The sequence below is a fragment of the Alosa alosa genome, chromosome 15 (genome assembly GCF_017589495.1).
Source record: "Alosa alosa isolate M-15738 ecotype Scorff River chromosome 15, AALO_Geno_1.1, whole genome shotgun sequence".
Lineage (NCBI taxonomy): Eukaryota > Metazoa > Chordata > Actinopteri > Clupeiformes > Clupeidae > Alosa > Alosa alosa.
Genome location: NC_063203.1, coordinates 13485040 through 13505502, shown reverse-complemented (window position 1 = coordinate 13505502; position 20463 = coordinate 13485040). Strand labels below are relative to the sequence as shown.

The 20463-nt window shown below is 45.1% G+C and overlaps 1 protein-coding gene across 4 annotated transcripts in view; it reads right to left on the bottom strand.

The window, feature by feature from the left end:
- fgf12b (fibroblast growth factor 12b) overlaps positions 1-20463 on the bottom strand; it is a 50650-nt gene that overhangs the window by 3943 nt on the left and 26244 nt on the right. For 3 of the 4 annotated variants that reach the window (XM_048264967.1, XM_048264965.1, XM_048264966.1), the window contains exons 2-3: positions 10217-10327; positions 5302-5405 (exon numbers count right to left, since the gene is read on the bottom strand). In XM_048264967.1, coding sequence (XP_048120924.1) covers positions 5302-5405; positions 10217-10327 — 215 coding nt within the window. Of the gene's footprint in view, positions 1-5301; positions 5406-10216; positions 10328-12030; positions 12976-20463 lie in introns of those variants that run through there. The other variant, XM_048264964.1, reaches the window with a different exon arrangement.

Sequence of the window (20463 nt, the reverse complement as noted above, 5' to 3'; positions counted from 1 at the left end):
GAGCAAGCTGAGCGTTGAACTTGGTTCAACTTTCAAAGCGCAACGCGAGCAAACTGTTTGTGTTACCACAGGTTGGAACTTATTATGGTCTGAGCGTTGAGTTACGCTTGCCGCTGGCTAATGTGATCCCCGCCTAATGGTATTGTTAGAGGAGTGAGGCACACTATTAGTATAATAACCATATACTATAATTATTATAACATCACATAATGTACAATGAATGTACTATTATAACATCACATAATGTGTATGTAGGGATATATAAATACACACACATGTGTGTATATATTATGTCACACAACAGCAACGGGTGTTCTGTGCGGACTGGGTTTGAATCTGTAGACTGGGGTGCGACTCTAATTTGAGCGTGCCCTCAGGCGCCTGTAGCAGCCCTGCGTGAGGGGTTAAGGGGTCAGAGGTTCCGACCGCTCTGCAGTGATGGTCTCCTCCTGACACGTGGGAGCAGGAATCGATCTGTGGGACTGTGAGAGACATGACAGGGCTTTGTTGCTTATGTAGTCATTCACACACACACACACACACACACACAAACTTCTTCACAGGACACAGACCCAACTCATCAGACATCCACCCCTGTGCAGACATTCTCTGCCTCCCATCCATCTCTGTATGTCCCGAGCCACTCACACGCACAACTCATCCCAGGGCTATCCATGACTGCAGTGATTCAGAACTTGCCTATGACAGCTAAAAATAATGCTTGGTCTATCCAGCACCATCACTGCTACCTTAAGCTGCTACCTTAAACACTCCCTTATTCGGTGCAGCACTCTATTCTAAAGGATTCTCCATTATACAGTATCATGGACTGCCTGCCTTGTGATGAGAATTTGTGAGTTCTGACACTTATGCTTAATCCTTTAGCTAAGGCTCTCTCTCTCTTGCCTATCAGCATCCATTACTTCTGTCTGCTCAATTATTGGAAACTCACTTTGACTATGTTTGTAGCACTGGTGGCTCGTGAAGAAGCTTCTCGCTTAGATAATATGTGGCCTTATATGCAACTTACTTTCCATAAAAGGATCTGCCGAATAAATTCATGCAAGCGTAAACATCATTCCTCTCACTTAGCTGACAGCTCAAGGCGCACAGCACTGAGTAACTACATTCATTTGAGCTGCATAAAAAGCATGTATCTGCTAGCAGCCCAAGATGTAAATATCGTGGAGTCCTGCCCCAAAAACTTGAGAATAACAAAATCAGGTCTGAATAATCCTCACCCAGCATCACACCTTCACACTAGCTCATTAACACCCGCAGTCTTTCCAGTGTTATAATTAACACCATGACACCTTCATGGGAAGAAGGCACCCTGTGAACAGGGGGTAAAGTGTCTGTGCATGTAACACTCAAACAGCTGAGGGTTTAGCAGCATAGGCCCTGTGGATAGTGCTGGTCGAGCTGGTATCTTGGCAGATGCCAATGAGTCATTAAAGTATCTCTTTGGATATCAAAGTTATAACTCCCGCTGATTGTAATGGGGGTATCTCTTGGTACAAATGCTGGCCTACCAGTTGCCTACCAGTTGCTATGATGCTATACTATGTTAATGTATGTTGTTGGATTATTTGATTGTAAATAAAATAAATGACTTACCTAAAGGCCTATTCAAACCAAAGATTCAGAACTAGACAAGCTGCAACATTCTATAACTAGCAACTTGCTGCAAAACACGTTCTAAAAAACTGTGGATTCAAACCAGTGCAACAACTCGCAACAGCACCACCGTTTCCATAATAACGCCTTTGTTATACACCTCTCGTTGTAGTTAGATATGAACTAGCTTGCTAGGCCTTAACTTAACATACTGTAGGTTCGGTTGGGCTACATCAGAGACGGTTGATAAAGCATGTATATTAGGGATCTTTGGCTACATTAAGACAGAGAGGTGCTAATTGGGCCTGTTGTTGAATGACATACTGTGAGCTAGCAAAGTGAGGCTGGTGACTGATGTAGGGCCCGTCCACACGGAGACGCTTTTTAGGTTAAATGCAGAGGTTTTGCTTCGTCTTGGCCGAGCGTCCAAACGAATCCTGTAAACGCACTGCCCGAAACCGCACTTTTCTGAAACCTGGTCCCAGAGTGGAGAAATCTGAAACCGTAGCCCGTTTGAATTCGTTTAGACAGCGAAACCGCACATCCTGCTTGCATATCGATGATGTCACCTCAGCTGCCCTGGACTTGCACTTATAGTATTGCCTAACAATACTAGTTTTCATACATGACATTACCTACGATTACACTCCGTAAGATAAATATCACAACTGGTGCGGTGCGCTTGGCGCACCGATAGCTTATGACTTGGTGGACTGAACACTGTTTTCCCAGGTTTTTTTAATGCATTCTAGCTACTGTCAGTGACGCGAGAGAACTTAAGTTATTAGGAAAGTGCGGTGTAAGTTCAGGCTACATTAATTTGTGCGTAGTGCCAGTGTCATTCATTTATTTTACATGTCTTACAACATATATACATGCATTCACAGTCGAGTGAAATCAGATATAAGCATACAAAGACGCTTAGAACTCACGTTAAGCCGATGGTAGCACACTGATTGCAAATGCGCGATTTGATTTGATGCAGGCAACGTATTGTTACTAACGAAGGTTTTATAGCAATATTATAAATGTGGCGACAGAATAGCCTAGAACTTGGGTAAGCCTTGCGCTTAGTGATAGCCAAAACTAATGTGAATCACGGACTACAACCAAAGAAAGTAAAAGGTGATTAGTAGGCCTACCTCGTTAGCCATATAAAGGGGCGGGACTGCACCCTTCACAAACTGTAAAATAAAGTTTATTAGTTTTACAGTTGACTACAGTTGACAGTTCACCATCAGTCCACACAAACAATTCTGGTTTCCTTGCACTAGCCATTTTGTCATAGCTTATTCTGTCTGTTTGTAAAGCACAAACTTTGGTCAATTTCTGTAAAGAAACAGTGCCACCTATAGGCCTGGGGTATGAAGTAACGTGTTGAGTCGTGTTGAGATGGATCCGTTTGGACGCAAATATTCTTGATGCGGTTTCAGGGAAGACGGAGGAAAAAAAGATCGGTTTCGTACGTGTGGACTAGCCCGTAGACTTGCTTGCCTACACCACTGCTGGCCCATATTACTGGCACATGTCTTTGACCCACTAGCTGTCCAGGAATCTGTAGCTCTTGGCTGAAAAATAGGCGCGCCTGTGCCAACAAACACTCTTTCTCTTCAAACACAATCACAGACGCCATCATCACTCAGAAGTCATTATGGCTCCCAAAGTCCACTGTGCAAAGTCATGAAAAGAGACACAGCACAAATGGTTTTGTAATCTCTGTAACAAATCAAAACAAATGATGTGTTCAATTATTGAAACATTTTAAGTTAGATTGCATTTGGAAGGAACATTTCCATTCACCCCGTAGCAATGCTTTCCCTATTCTGGACAGTCTCTCTCTCTCTCTCTCTCTCTCTCATAATGAATGTCTCACAACACAGAGCTGCTCCACCTGCTCAAGGAGAACTCTTTATCCATTTAATTAGAACACTCTTTGGTCAATTAAAAGTCGTGTTCTTGACAGATTGGTGTCTCCAGGGTAGCAGGGAGTGGAAGATATGGGTGACTCGGCATAACAGAACACACACACATACACACACACAGTTCACTAAAAGAGCCTTCTTAGTTTGGCACTATAGAGATTGGAGATCTGAGGAAGCAAGGCTGCCTATTGTCATTGCCCTCTCACAGGATGTGGATGTCCAGACTCCAGACTATGGGAATAGAGATTACCAAAAATGTCTGACACGATGACATGACTTTTTGTCAGCCTTGTCATGGGGCATTGCAGACAACAAATTGCTGGTTGTTGAATGTCACACTACAAGACCCGTTCTTTATTCGGGCCCAGTGCTGAAAATGTGTCTGACAGCTAAACATAATCATAGCTAAATCAGACCCACTAGTGAAATATGAATCAAATTTTTTGTTAATTTCATTAGTTTGGTTCTCTATGAAATTCATCTATCTATAGATATAATTTCAACAATTTTAACATTCAAAAAAACCCTGATGCTAAAATGGTTGTAGCTTTGCAAAACGTACATCCATTATTGCTGCTGCTATATGCGGTGATCCAGTGTTATGCATTTGTAGGGCATCGCAGGGCTTCTGACAGCATATCAAGTGAAGATCACTGTATTCATGAAAGGAGAAGTTCTTTGCGGTCATCTCTGAATATGGAATAAAGGCCCTTATTTTAAACTTTCAGAGTAGAGAGGTTTTTAATAATGGATGTGTATGGGCTCATAGCACAAGAGCTCACAAAGCCACCAGCCCCACTCCAGTGCAATGGGAGACATGTGGGAAGAGCGATGCTGAGAGCTCTCTCACACACACACACACACACACACACACACACACACACTCACACACACACCCATGGATGCATGCACACACACACACATACACAAATGTAGTCACAAACAACTACACACACACACCAATGTTCTAAAATATTGCCATGTACACACACACACACACACACACACACACACACACACACACACAATTGAACACTAGAGCCCCTTCGCTTTATGTTTAATGTCAAGCAGATTAATACTGCTCCAAACCACTGCTGCTCTACTCCCATGGGAATTTATTCACCCCCCGAAATATGCTGCTGATCTTGGCCCAAGAGAATAAAGAGGCCTCCAACACCCATCCCCATACCAGCCCACTATGGCCAACACACACACACACACACACACACACACCACCCCTTAAGCACAATGAGGGAATGGGGGTCCATAATGAAGTCTTAAAACGGTCTGTATAAATCTGAGTGCTTGGAGTTAGTGTGTGTGTGTGTGTGTGTGTGTGTGTGTGTGTGTGTGTGTGTGTGAGTGTTGTCCACACAGTGTTGATAAATCTCCATTTATCTGCTGTTATTATTTGCTCAGTGCTGCTTTTGGCTCTCTGGTGAGTGGAATGAAAACTGTCCCAGTGAAACAGAGGAGCCGGGAGGAGAGAGAGGAGAGAGAGAGAGAGAGAGAGAGAGAGAGAGAGAGGTGTGTGTGTGTGTAGTATCGGGTGAACATTTGTCCTGAACGTGGGTTCAGGGAGTATAAAACATTAAAACAGAAAATAGCAACCAAACAACACCCGCCCCAATCTAGAGACTCCACTATAAAAAGTACTATTGCAGTAGCACGGAGAACAGCAGAAGCCAAGAGAAGACAGGGGAGATGAGAAGACGAGAGAGGAGAAGAGAGGAGAAAAAAAGAGAGGAGAGTTGGTTCTTACTGAGGTGTAGAGGAAGCCCTCTCCGTTCATCGCCACGTAGAGTCCGGTCTTGACCGCCTGAATGGCCACCACTCGCAGGCCCACTGGGATGAGGTTAAACAGGGCTGTGGGGCAGAGAGCAGAGCAGAACACTCACACACCCGGACACAGGTACATACACCGTAACACAGCTACACACACACACACATTAACACAGGTAAACACACACCTGAACACAAGTACATACACAGTAACACAAGTACACACACACACACACGCATTAACACAGGTAAACACACACCTGAACACTGTACATGTACACAGTAACACAGGTACACACACACAAACATTACCACAGGTAAACACACACCTGAACACAGGTACATACACAGTAATCACAATTCATTTATTATTCCGTGCCCAAGTGGTGGCATAGTGTCTGGTGCGTTCCGTTCATTCACCCACCCAACACCCAGGATAAACAGGAAAGCCATTACAGCCAGAGAGAGAATGAGAGAGGGAGAGAGAGAGAATGAGAGAGAATGAAAGAGAGAGAGAGGGAGACAGAGAGAGAGAATGAGAGAGAATGAGAGAGAGAGAGAGAGGCAGAAGAGTTTCAGGTAGAAAAGGTGGCAGGCAGGTGAATAGGGGTTCAGGTGTGTGATCTGATGTGAAAGGAGGCTGAGATAGGAGAAGGTGATAGACCTAAGAGGCCTGAATCAGATATAGAGGCTTTAGAGAGAGAGAGAGAGAGAAAGAGAGAGAGAAGGGGGGAGTAGCGAGAGGGAGGGAGGAGAGAGAGAGAGTTTGCTAAGGGGAATGTGCCAACGCTGGCTTGTCCAACGCACCGATTTAGTTTCACTGTGCGGAAATCGACAGGCTCTTTGTTGGGCCACAAATTGCGTTTGAATGGCGGAAGAGAAAAGAAGGGAGCGACTGAGTGTGGGGCTCGCCAGCAGGAGAAGAAAAGGAGGAGAGAGAGAAGAAAGGAGGAGAGAAAGAAGGGGGGCGGGTTCTGATCCGACAGAGGAGTGGATTAGGACGAGGAGTGTGGAGGTTGAAGGGAGGAATGTCGGGGGAGGATGGATCAGAGAGAATGTGTCAGGATGATGTGAGAGCGCACATATCACTGAACGTGTGTGGGATAGAGAGATAGAGGACAGATCTGGAGAGAGCTCGCAGGATATATGTTTTGTGTGTGTGTGTATGTGCGTATGTGTGTGTTTGTGTGTGTGTGTGTGTGTGTGTGTGTGTGTATGTGTGTATGTACATGCATGAGCTTCTGAGAGAGACTGCTAGTGTACGGGGGTGTGTTGGATACATAGAAAAGAGGAGTGTGGTCCATGAGAGAGTGGTGTGTGTGTGTGTGTGTGTGTGTGTGTGTGTCTGAGCTGCACTATATTCTCTGTGCCTCCCAGTAAAATAGCATCCATCCATCCCAGCTGGAGAGGGAACTGTGCCCGGGTGGGTGGAGACACAGTATCTGTGTGCGCTACCACTAACAGTGGGAGAGAGCAGCCTGCATACCTACTGTAAGAGAGGCCCAAACACTCACACCCATACCAAACATGTACACCAACAAACAACATATTCACCCATACCATATTAACATATTAATGTGACACAGTATGGTGGATCATGGCTGCCTAACAAACTCATACCATACACCTGTCACCAACATATTTTGGTATGGACTAGCTTCTCTGAAGCTGTTACATTACATTACATTACATTACATTTAGCAGACACTTCTTGACCAAAGTGACTTACATATGTCATCTATATTACAAGGGATCACATGTCCCCGGAGCAACTTGGGGTTAAGTGCCTTGCTCAAGGGCACAACGGTGGAAACGGTGGAAGCCTCAGAGTTTCCATCATTTGGCAAACCACCCATCCATATTTGATAACTATTACCTTTCCCATTTGCAGTTGTACTGCTATCACAATGCCTTCCTAGTATGCACAATGTCTCTTGGCAGCCACAATCCTTGCCAAATCATGAAATCCTTGCTCTGCCATGGGATAGTATAACCTGGCAATAGCCAGATGAATTTCGCTCCGCCTAGCTCCACTCATCCATCTGGAACCGATCCATTGAAGTGTTGCTTCAGAAGGCTGGGCCTAATCAAAAAATGCTTGCATATGATTGAATAAGCCACTTGTCCGTCATCTAGTGACGTGCTACTTCAACCACTCACATCGAAGCCAACCCGTGACGCTAATAACAGACTCACAGTCGCTTCTACGCTATGTCACATCTATGAAACTCCCGCCCTGCGTCCTGATTGGCTAAACCATAAAGTTGGTTGGAGAAATCACTCTCAATGGAAGATGGATGTGAGTGAAGCTAGGCGGAGCTAAGCGGAACGACATTCATCTGGCTAGGGTCAGGTTAGGGATAGTATGGACTTACGCACTGTTAACCAGAAAGTAATAAAGTAATAAAGTAAATTGAACAGAAAATGATAAAGTATTATAGATCAATACTTCAGAAGTTCAATAATCATATATAAGTGAAAATGTAAAATCATCACCACTATGTCATTTTAAAATCTTCTCACTCAGAACAGAAAAAGGAACAGAGGTGCCCCATATTGGGGTAGAACCCTGGCAGTGTTCAGTGCCGCGGATTCCTGTATTCTCATTTAGAGCCTCAGACAAAGCTCTTTAACACCTTCGTCATTAAGTCCTTTAATGCCAACCTTATCGAGCGCCATAATGCCAATATTACAAAGGCAGCGCCAACACCAGTCCTGGATAGCGCCGCGCTAAGCCTGTTGGTCGCGCTAACGTGGACGTGCCTGATAAAAGTAAAACACTAAGGGCTAGGTGGTATCATCTGCGTGGACACAAATCTCGGGATAAGACGCCAGTAGGGAAAAATACTCCAGCAGCGTGCGTGGGCGCCTTTGAGCTGAAATAGGGAGAGGAGGACAGGAGGAGAAGAAAAGAGGAGAGGAGAGAGGGATAGAGGGAGTCAGTGAGAGGGATGGAGGGTACGGGGGGATGTACGGGGAGTGTGTGTGTGTGTGGGGGACAGAATGGAGAAAAGGAGCAGGTGTTACGCAGAAACACACACACACACACTTACTAAAAAAAGAGAAAATGAGAAGTGAGAGAGAGAGAGAGAGAGAGAGAGAGAGAGAGAGAGAGAGAGAGAGACTATAGCAGAAACAGAGTGAGCATAAAATGCCACTGGCCACCTCTAGCCAACCATTAATCCTTTCCCACACAAACGCTGAGCGGCTTCAGTCACCCATCCAGCGGTGTCGCCCCACACTCACTGCCCAGCACTGGCCTGGGCTCTGGGGCTGAAACTGGCAGGGCCACCAACATATGCAAGAGCTCTGGAGCCCAACACCAGCCCCAGCACCAGCCCCAGCCCCAGTGCAATGCCAGCCCCAGCACCAGCCCCAGCCCCAGTGCAATGCCAGCTGTTCCCTCACCACTCAGCTCAGCAGGTACCTGATGTTTTCCCCTCTTTTCTCTTTTTTTTCTCTTATTCACTCTTTCTTCTGCTTTTTTATTTATCTTTCTTACTTCACTGATTATGTGATTATATGTTTGTTTTGGTGCCTTTTGTGTCTTTCTCAGTGAAGTCCTTTTCTCTCTCGGATTACTCTAACATGGATCAGATGTGTACTTTACCTTGCCCTGTGCACTCCATGCGGATACTGCAGCTAAACCACACAGCAAGCACCCACCAACATTCATTTGTACTGTCTCAGAACCCTGCCATTCAGCAACAACAGGAGATATTTGACTCTACTATAGTTATTTTCAAGGGTGCACTCCAAACACACCTAGAAAACCCTTCTGATGCATATACAATTATATATACACCTAATCGTTCGTTCAGAAACTCCAATCAACTGCATATATTATGTATATTATATCCCTACAGGATTATCAATAAATAACTTGTTTTCCCTCAACATAGTTATTTATGGAGAATAGGTTGTCGCTGTCCCGCATGGCTCCCCTCCATCGTCTGCCGTGATCACAACACGGTGAATTCAAATCCATCTGTCCAGTCAGGCTCTCCTACCGCAGACCAAACCTGTTCATTCACTCAGGCTGGGAGGTAAACATCCACCACTTCTCTCTGAGCTGTCAGCTGTCTCTCTGTCAGAGGACGTCTTCCGTCTCTCTCCCACTTCTCCCTCTCTCTCTCTCTCTCAGCCCGTCACTGTGGTGGACGGACGGGCCCTCTCACCCTGACAGCAAGTAGATTTTGTTTTAGGGGGAAAGACGGACGATAGGTAGCACTTATGGAGAGATGGATTGAGCTTAGTCGACTAAGAATAGAGAATGAGAATAGAGAATGAGATTGGGAGAAAGAGAGAGAGAGAGAGAGAGAGAGAGAGAAGCAAAGAAAGACAGAATGAAAGAAGGGGTTAGAGAGGGAGGGCAAGTCTGAAAGATGGACAGACTGAAGAAGGAAGAACGAGAGAAGGAGAGATAGACGGAGAGAGAAAGTGCTATCCATCATTTTGTTTGGCACGTGCTCAGGCTGAGGGTCAGAGGCTGGAGCTGGACCTGGAGAAGGCGAGCCTGAGGCTGGACAGCTGAGAGCCCACAGTGTGCATGAGCGAGAGCGAGGACGCCATGCTGACAAATGACGAGTCCAAAGAGTGCAGGTGACAATGATGTACGAGAAGGAGGAGGGGGAGGAGGGATATGTGGGTGCAGGGGGCAGTCAGGTGTAAGGCGGATAGTGTTGTGTGTGTGTGTGTGGAGGGGGGGGTCCTGCCACCCAAAGTGTGTGTGTGGGGGGGGTGGGGGGTCCTGCCATCCAAAACCATGACAGAAAGGTGGTGTCCCAAAGAGATGTGCCTCTCTCAGAGGTGTGTGTGTGTGTGTGTGTGTGTGTGTGCGTGTGTGCATGTGTGTGTGCGTGTGTGTGTGTGGGTGCATGTGTGTGTGTGCTTACTGTAGTCACTGTTCTCGTCTTTGCTCCCATTGATAGTGCCATCGGGCTGCATCTGCAGGTAGAAGCCCTGCTCGCTGAACAGTCGCGTCACAATGCCTTTCAGCTGTGGCTCTGCAACACAAAACACACACACAACACAGGTCAGACCGTACGTATACAGACACACACACAACACAGGTCAGACCGTACGTATACAGACACACAGGTCAGAGCGTACGTATACAGACACACACACAACACAGGTCAGACCGTACGTATACAGACACACACACAACACAGGCCAGACCGTACGTATACAGACACACACACAACACAGGTCAGACCGTACGTATACAGACACACACACGCTACAGGTCAGACCGTACGTATACAGACACACACACAACACAGGTCAGACCGTACGTATACAGACACACACACAACACAGGTCAGACCGTACGTATACAGACACACACACACTACAGGTCAGACCGTACGTATACAGACACACACACAACACATGTCAGAGCGTACGTATACAGACACACACACACTACAGGTCAGACCGTACGTATACAGACACACACACACAACACAGGTCAGACCGTACGTATACAGACACACACACAACACAGGTCAGACCGTACGTATACAGACACACACACACTAACAATAATAATATTCTGCATTACAGCATAACACAGTTTTACACAAACATTGTTTATAGAAAAAAACACGTTGCTATGTCATTCATAGGAGATGACACAATCAGCATTCAGTCCCATATTCGGGGACACACCCACTTGTGGGGTCCCCAAGGGTGCAAAATCCATGAGATAGAGGGGAACAGTCATTCAGGAAGGGCTGGCAATAAACTTCGCCTATACATACAAATCAACTTGGCCCAGCTTCCAGCACTTTAACCAAGGACATTTTCACCCAAAGTCGGCTTGTGCAAATACAAGGTCCTTGTTTTATTCAAAGAAAGAGAAAAACAGATTGCAGGACAGCACTGAAATACTGGAAATACCTCACACATACACACACGCACGTGCGCGCGCGCACATACACACACGTGCGCGCGCGCACACACACACACACACACACAAAGAGACTAGGTGCAACACTTTTGCACATTAGCCCCAATCTTCTCCTTAATACCGATTAAGACCAACATGTGGGATTTGCGAACCTTTTTTCCGCTAGAATGGTGTGAAAATCAGCCTGCTCTGACTTGCAACTGTATGCTTATGAATGAAGAACTTTGCGGGATTACTTTCTGATGATTCCGCCACACATATTTGATTGATTCCTCTCTCTCTGTCCGGGCCAGGGAGATTGGTTAAGGTTGTGCATGCAATAAAGGCCCTTACTCAACAAAGCCCGCCAGCACTGGCACCCCATTCCATCAATAAAACCGGGCCTTGTCAATGGTGCTTAACCTCACACAGGCCAACCGCCGCAGCAAAGACCGGCTTAGTAAACATTCACCTGTAAACATGCCATGCTAGAGCGGTGGTCTTTGCTGCAATGCAGTGTTAATTTCCTGTGTGCAAAATTCAGGTGCAGGGTTACATGATACAAACTGGTATCATAATTCCACCAACAGATTAAATTCGGGGGAATAAAGGATAACCTTTAATTATTTATAACTGCACGCCAAGTAAGGCAATACGGAGTTACTCTGAAATTAGTGTAAAAACATTGCAGCCTAAATAGCTGACATCCTCTGGACATGATGGTGTAAGACAGTGTGTCAGTAACCACTTACACAACTGCAAAGCGCTATCATCAAAGAAGACCTCCAGGACGTATTGCTGTCAAAAGTTACTGACCTGGTTTCCGCCGAACAGGTCTTTTCTTTCCGCTGCAAAATCGAACTTTGCTGAAAACCCCGAAGATATGCCTTGCGCACACAGACCGGGGGTCTTTGCTCGGGCTGGTACGGCGCTTGGAGGTAGCAACACGGTCGTTGTTAGTCTCCCGTGCTTGGCGTTTCTGTCGGATCAGGGAGCTGGCTATCGCCGCAGCCATCTCCCCGTGAACTATCCAGTATGCTGAGGGACTGACAAGTGTGAAGTGATCCGAAAGAAAATTATATTTGAGTTCTGATTATTAACTGTGTAATGTCGCATGAGCTTTTTCACGGGAGCAGCCGCGCGCCTCCGGGATTGGAAGTGCCAGTTCATTAAATCGAAAGTATTCTAAAACAGCAGTAATTGAGATGTCATCGTTACATACGTAAGTGCTTTATGATCATGTCTCTTAAAATACAAAACTGTCTACACCTATTTTAATTTATGACCTCATTCCAAAACGCTGCGCAGTTTCCGTCCGTGTCTCTCTCCACAGATATCCCAAAGGGATGCAGAGGCAAAAAATATTTCTTTTAAAAATGTATTCCGGTGTGATTAGGTGTTCGTCTTTGCGACACGCTCTTCCATGCGTGTGGCATGCAGATGGCCAACTCCTCAAGTTGTCTGTAAGTGGCTCTGCAACCTGTCTGCGATGCGCGAGAACGTACAGCTCGACTGTCAGCAGGCTGACTCCCGCGTGTCCGCGAGCTGCATATTTGTCAGCTGTTTGACTGCTCCGTACGTTGTGCATTAAACCTGTGCATTAAAGGACAATTAATTCCGTATTCCGTTTTCCGAACTTACAGAGAATATACATCAACATGTTGCATAAATGCCTTCTTCTCGATGTAAAAAACAAGTAGTTCAACACTGTACAGACCTTAACAGAAAAAAAAATCGATTGCGCAGACCGATATAAAATCATATTAGGCTACTGCTATACTGCCGTGACCTCTCTCTTACGATTCTTCGGTAGTAAACACTCAGACAGCTTTGTCCTCTCTACGCAATCCTACGTGATCTATATTCGTAAGAGGCATTCTCGGCGGCTCGAAGAAAAAGTCTAGTGAAACGAGGGAAAGAGAAGAGGGAGGGGGTTCAAGCGCCAGGGAAAAAACAACAATTTACAGCCAGTGAGCGAGGTCGAGAACTGGACTGAGAGCCACAGATGTCCCTCAAAATGAGTTTCAGGACAACAGAAAAGCCGGGATGCCCTCTCCTTAGAATAGAATGGTCCACTCAGACCTACATCACACTCAGACACAGTATGCAGATCAGTGTATGCAAGGGTCACGCTTTGTCAGGCGCTTGCGTATTTCATTTAACCAATTTAGCAAGAAACTTCAAGATAGCGTTCTGTAGATAGTGTGAAACTAATAGCAACCTGATAGGCTGAAAGTGATGTCCCTTGGCTACTTTAAAACGGGTAGTGTAACAAACAATCAGCGTCTAATTTCTTGATTTGGAGCCTGTGAGTTGTTGGGGACATATCCGCCACAAAAGTGCTTTACAACGCTTCCATGTTTTGTTAAACAGCACAATAATACTCGCCGGATCTTGTCTCATTAAACCCTATTGTTTTGATGATATAATAACGAGATGGAGTTTTGAATAACGCCGCCATTCTCGGGCCTTCCCTGGAGAGAAGTTTCAAGTTTTTCTTATTATTTAGAGTGCGCTCTGCGTGCTTGATGTTCGACTTTTGCTACCCGCAAGCGACAACCAGCGTAGCGTGAACATCAAAGCTCCAGTGATCATGAGGGGGCTTCTCTTTTTTTACCCGCTATGTGGCGGTGTCGTGTCAAGCGCAAACACTGCACTCAAGGCAAGTGAGCAATTACCACCGACAGGGACTTAAAATGCCTCTTGCCACGGGTAAATTTGGTAACTGAGGAGTCCCTGAGTGCAAAGATGTCTGTTTGGAATTTAGTATAGTTTATCAGTAGGTTCTCTGTGCTTTTTTAAGCTACATTACTGATTGCCATAAATATCTTGCACCATATTCACGAAAATTACCTTCTGATCAAGGGCATCTAATCTCTGTGGCCATTAGGATTACCTATAAAGTTGAAGAGCAGCCGCAGAAATGACTGAGTGTGCTATTAAGTCCGTGACATTATCAGACCCAAGCGCATGATGGCCAGTAGAACGGGTCAAACACACGCAAGAGCTGCGCCACCAAAAACCGCGTTCTATTTCATGCCAATCTCATTTGCGAGATTATTCGTCAGAGATGCATATTGACGTCCATAAATTTAGCAGTCAAACAGTTCGATTCAACTGCGAGAGAGTAACTGATGACGGACGTGCAATTAGTGGAGGTTGCCAATAACATCGCCATCCGCGTAAAACGTCTCCAACCTCCCGTCTATCCAATCTGGAAAATAGGAGCAAATGGAAGTCGACTGTCAGTACAGATTTACTGAGATCCGCAGGGGCCCTGACTGTAAATTGAGGCTGTGTGAATGTAGGAACACTGAATCACACTGTGTCCAATTTCTCGTCTCATTGAAACCTTCGGAATAGCCTGAATATGCTAAGGCAAAAATATCCACTTAGCCCTCTTTTAACTTTTATTAAAAGAAAAGGCTCGATCAGTGATACGCCCATTAAGGCACTGGCGGTAATTATAATGCCTGGGAGACCCTGAGCAATTTAATCGTAAGTGATCAATTTATTTGCCTCCAGTAGGCTACCCTTACCGAAGGAGCGCGCTGCGGCTTCGATGGTGGTGCCGTGCCATGCCTTGGCGCGCGGATGTCATTACCGTGACCTCTGATCGAGCAGTTTACGTATCGATTGTGAAAACTCAACACCAGCGCCTCCCGGCTGGGTGTCAATGCGAGCGGAGATCGATGGCCGACCAACCTAAGTCGTGATTCCGGTCCTCTTGAAAAAAAAAATCAGAGATATTGTCAATAATTGCACACACTTTCCACGAGGTTTAACTGTACCCAAGCCACACCATTTGACAAACGGCCAGGCGAAGTTATTTAAGAAGCTGTAGTCTAAAGTAGGCCTATAGGACAGGTCAGCACACTCACATAATGTTTCCTGTGAGGCAAGTTCTTGGAAATTGGACTGCATCACTTGTTTGGGGATGTGAACAATATGTGTGTGTGTGTGTGTGTGTGTGTGTGTGTGTGTGTGTGTGTGTGCGTGTGTGTGTGTGTGTGTGTTCCTCTCTCTTGCGCTCTCTCTGTGTGTGTGTGTGTGTGTGTGTGTGTGAGAGAGAGAGAGAGAGAGAGAGAGAGGGTTGGCTCCCTGCCAGCATTACATACAGTATAACAGCAAACTGGGGCAGTAGGAGGAAAAGAGGAGGGGAGGATTGAGAGAGAGAGAGAGAGAGAGAGTGAGAAAGAGAGAATAGAAAGACAAAGCAGGTGAGAGCATGATGATGTGTGTTCTGGCTGAATACTGTGTTCACAGGAGAGAGAGCTGGTACACAGAAAACCTCTTCCTCCTCTTGCTGATGCACGTGAAGCGTTCACGCTCGTGCAACCCCAGTATACAATTATACAACCCCAGTCCTGCCCTCAGGTCTGCTGCGTATCATCATGCCCCAGCCACAACAGGACTGTGGGTGCCATCTGCCAAACAAAGTTACACAGCAAAGGTAATGAGGTAGCCATTTCAACAGTTTCTTTTTGGCCAAGTCAAAACCAAATGTGCCAAACATGGCTTTTGGCTTGGCCAAAAATCAACTGGTGAAATAGAGATGAGCCCAGCTCTATGAAGATTTGAGTGTGCTACCTTCTTACCTTTGGGTATTTACTTAGTTAGGAATCTTGATCTAATTTAGGTTTAGCACCACACACAAAGATTGGGAAAGTGCATCCTTTTAAACAAAAGGTTGCGCATCAGTAAGGGCTTTTGTTTTCCGGCACTGAACATACAGTCGTTGGCTGAACAGGACATGTTAACACATAAGGGAAGTGGGGGTGGAGAGCGGAGAGACAGTGATGGAAAAAGGGAGAAGAGAGAGAGAGCGTAGTACCGAACAGCATCGAGCTTGGTGTATGGCACCGCAGCATATGCTGAAAGGCATTGCCACCCAGTGGAGACTGTGAAGCACTGTTACAGCCATTTAGATTCACTTTCAAACGCAACGCTCCAAACAGCACAGAAAAGAGCAACACTTCTGCCAACAGTCGCTCTCTTTCTCTCTGTGATCTCTCTCTTTCTCTCTGCACGTCACGCCCTCTTGAATTCTCTAGTGCTGGCGCTGTGGTATTAGGTCTCATACCCTCTCCTCTCCTCACTTAAGACTATGTTCAATGGAATATATCTCTCTTTTTCTCTCTCTCTCTCTCTCTCATTCTCTCTTTCTCTCTCTCATGCACGCACAAGTACACATGCACACAAGGACCTGCTCCTCGCTCTCTGATTTGACCGGGCGCATGTAAACACAGACACACAGCGGTGCGGAAAGCAGTAGTGTTTAAATGATTGATGGCCCAGCGCTTGTCTCCACACTCCATTCCAAAAAGTAATCACTAATTTAGAGATTTGCCTCCTGCAAAATGCATGAGGCCCCCGACACAACCGGCTTTTAAACGGAATCTAAAAACATCTCGGACTGGCTCATCATGCACATGCGGACAGGGGTGGGAGAAAGATATATGTGGTAGGGGTCACCAGACTATACCATTCACTGTAATTCAAGGGGTAGAGATACCACCTATGACATCATAGAGTAGTAGGAGGCTGTTCAAATCGCATAGGAATGTACTGTACATCTAATTAGTTTAAGATCAACCTGACATCCCCCCACTAGAAGGAAAAGACACACAGTATGAATAGAAACATTACTTGTGTCTATACTATAGGCAAAAATGTGTTTTTGTCCTTGTTTCTGTCTATTTAAAGAAACTCATGATGGTGATGGGTGATGCGTTTACTCCTTCACTTCTATTACCTGCACTATCCAAATGCACCAGCAGGGGGTGCCAGTGATCTCAGGCTTGTCACCTCATTGATGACTCATTCTGTTATGCTTACATTCTCGGTCATACCTAATGTCATTACGCTACAGTCAGCACCACTTGCCTGTGTAATGAGGGGAAACAGTTTGCGACTGCTCTGTGAGTAATGAACTCATATTAAAGGCCGAGGCAGCCACATTTAGGAAGAGAATATGTTTTACAGTGGGTGATGCTCGCATCTCGTCTGGTGTCGTATCCACAAGAGAAATTCTAGATAGGCCCAGGAATGGGTGAGAGCCAGTAGTGAGATGCCCCCATAGCATGCAGGTGTCCTTTTCCGCCAGGAGAGGGCGTTGTGGGTGCATTTGTGAGGGCCCTGGAGAGGGGATGGGGGAGGCAGGCTGCTCAAGAGCACAGCTGGGCAGGGTATAGCACTGGCTGATCGTATCCATGGCACCTCCATTATAGCTGTCTATTGCTTACCCATAACTGACATTATCTGGATGATATATGAGTGCTTAATAGATTGCCATTTGAGAAGGATACTTGGTGTGTCATGTTCACCCCTAGTCAACGTGTCGTTTATTAGAGATAAACAAATCCACTGAATGCTCAACTACTGAACAGTGGGCACACTTTTATTCAGCTGACTTACATCTTCCTGATTTAGACTCACATTCACTCGCACCTTAATTTACGTACAAGGCCATGACCTGAAATGTATTTTTATTTAGTTGTTTATTTTGGGACATACTGTAACTAGGGCAATCTTCCTGTGTTCCAGGTCACACAGAGGGCAGAAACATTTTTCTTGTAACATGTTACAAGTATTTAGTATGTGTTTTGTATCATGTTTGTAATTTTTTAAAAAAGCATACAAAGTAGTGTGTTTCTATATTTTTAGATTCTTTCAGAATTCAATGTAAAACAAGAGTTTCATATTATATAATATGAAATATATATTAGATTTCTTGCTCTGATGTAAACTGACAGGGCGACCCACTCTCACATAGATTTCTAAATCAAGGACAGAAGGAATACTCAAACTCATGTCACACCTTCCGACTAATTAGCGATAGCATGCTAACCAGTTCCAACCCACACCTTCCCACATCTCACCAAACACAGTGTATCTGTTAACTTATTAACTCACCGCAATGCTCCCACTCTCTCTTACACACACACACACATACAAAAAAACACACGCACACACACACTCATAGTCACTCCCTTTTTTCATCTGCTGTCACACATAAACACAAACACTGTGAGATGAACAAAGATTTAGAGGACAAGAGTGTTCCTTCAATTATTGAAGAGCTTCCATTAAGCTCTATCGTGGGAGAGGGAAACTCGAGTGCTAAAATAGTAAACAGGTTACAAGAGCACAAAAGTGTGCGCGCGCACACACATATACACAAATAGATACACACACACACACACACACACACACACACACACACACACACATACACAAATAGATACACACACATATACACAAATAGATATACATACAAACTTACTAATACACACTTTTTATAGACTGAAAGCATGTACATGTGCAGCTGAGTCTAAAAACAAGTGCTCACACACCAACACTCACAGAAAAAAATACAACTGTCCAGTCACAGTTAATAAACAAGGCTGCAGGAACCTCAAGCTCTCTGTGAGCCCTCTCTCACACACAGCCTCAAACAGGCTGTGTGTGTGTGTGTGTGTGTGTGTGCATGCGTGCGACAGCACACAGGGCCCCCGTTGATTCCCCCCAGTGAACCACGGCCCGGAGTGACCGGGAGAGATCAGCTGCAGGTTCTCCAGTCTGAGCTCAGATGGGCCGTGTCTGAGCCGAGGGTCCAGCTGTGGGCTCTTCTGACTCTCACTCTCTCACTTTTAATTCAATCCAAGTGAGCTTTGTTAGCATGACAGACATTTTTTGCATTGCCAAAGTAGAACATTTACACATGAGGTTTACATAGAGGATGCTTGGAGTACAATATAGTATGGCAGACATATACTGTAGATATGCATATGTGTGTGTGTGTATGTGTGTGTGTGTGTGTGCGTGTGTGTGTGAGAGAGAGAGAGAGAGAGAGAGAGAGAGTGTGCATGTGTGTTTATGTTCTCTCCATTTCTCTTTCTCTCTTTCTCTCTCCTATCAGTAGATCACCTTGCCCATTCTGCCCTCACAAGCACACATTTCGGCTCGTTTGGCTCTGTGTTAGCTAGAGAGGGAGATCCGCTCACAGGACAAAAAAACGGTCCCTCAAAGATCCTAGAAGAAACTAAGATTTGTGCCTCCACACAAGGTGAACATGGTTTAAGCTTCTGAAAAATGCTTTTAAGCAGAACATTTACAGCTGGTTCTGTGCAGAAAAGGTATGGATAGCCCTCCAGGGCTGCATGTGACTTATAGAAGGCATATATTTTAATCAGCCCCAAGGCTCTCTATGGCAGCCTCCTGTGTAAATATTCATGAGCAATGCTGATCGTTCACTGTGAAGGGCCTTATACAGTTTGTATTCATTTAACATACAGATTTGCATAGGCAGATATGTTAACGGCAACTGTCATGGAGACATGTTGAGGCCCATTAGAATGCTATTCTTGGGTGTTTCTTCCCAAACCATCCCTGCAGTGGCACACTTTAATAGATATTGACAGCCATTCAAAAAACACACAGCACACTCCCTAGGCGTTTTCTGATTAAACAGTTCTAAGTTCTAAGAACACAGTTCAATGAACCACTGACTGGAGAGTTTATCTTAGAACTACACAGTTCCTAGGGCTTTTTTCTGTTTGAATTCGCACCACCAGTAGGAATGTACTGTAACGCTTATATTAATGGTCACTCAGGGACGGTGAACCAAAACATATTGCACATTAACTTATATGACTGTGCTTAGATTTGTCAAAAGTGGGGAATGAAAACTGTACAATACTAATTAAAATTCTATTATGACGGTCATGCCCTTTAGGTAGCCTACTACATGTCTCATGTCTGTTAGATATTCTTCTCCTTTAGTAAACCTGCCTGCAATCTCTAATCCAAACTAGCGGTTTGATTCTCGTATTCACAACCTTCTCAGAGACGAAACAGGGCTTCAGTCAGAGGGAGCTAGTTAGTGGTTGATGGTTGTTGGTCACTGGATTTTAAAGATAGCACTGCAAATGCTTATAAAATAAGCTACAAGGACTTTAACATTGACATTAGTATAGCAGCCTCTTGAACATGAAGTAATGAAATACACAGCATAGATTGAAGTCTACTGACAGATACCAAAGCAAAGGATATAATAAATTGCGATTAGCATAACCAACATTGCTCTACGCCAATGCAAAATACATCTGTTTGTCTGGGTCATCGCAGTGATCGAATCAGTGATTTTTGTTTTTCAACAATCAAACTGGCTTTAGGGTAGCAAACAATTTATTACATGGTCATACTGTAGAGTAATGAAACAGACAGCATTGCTATTTAGGCTACCGA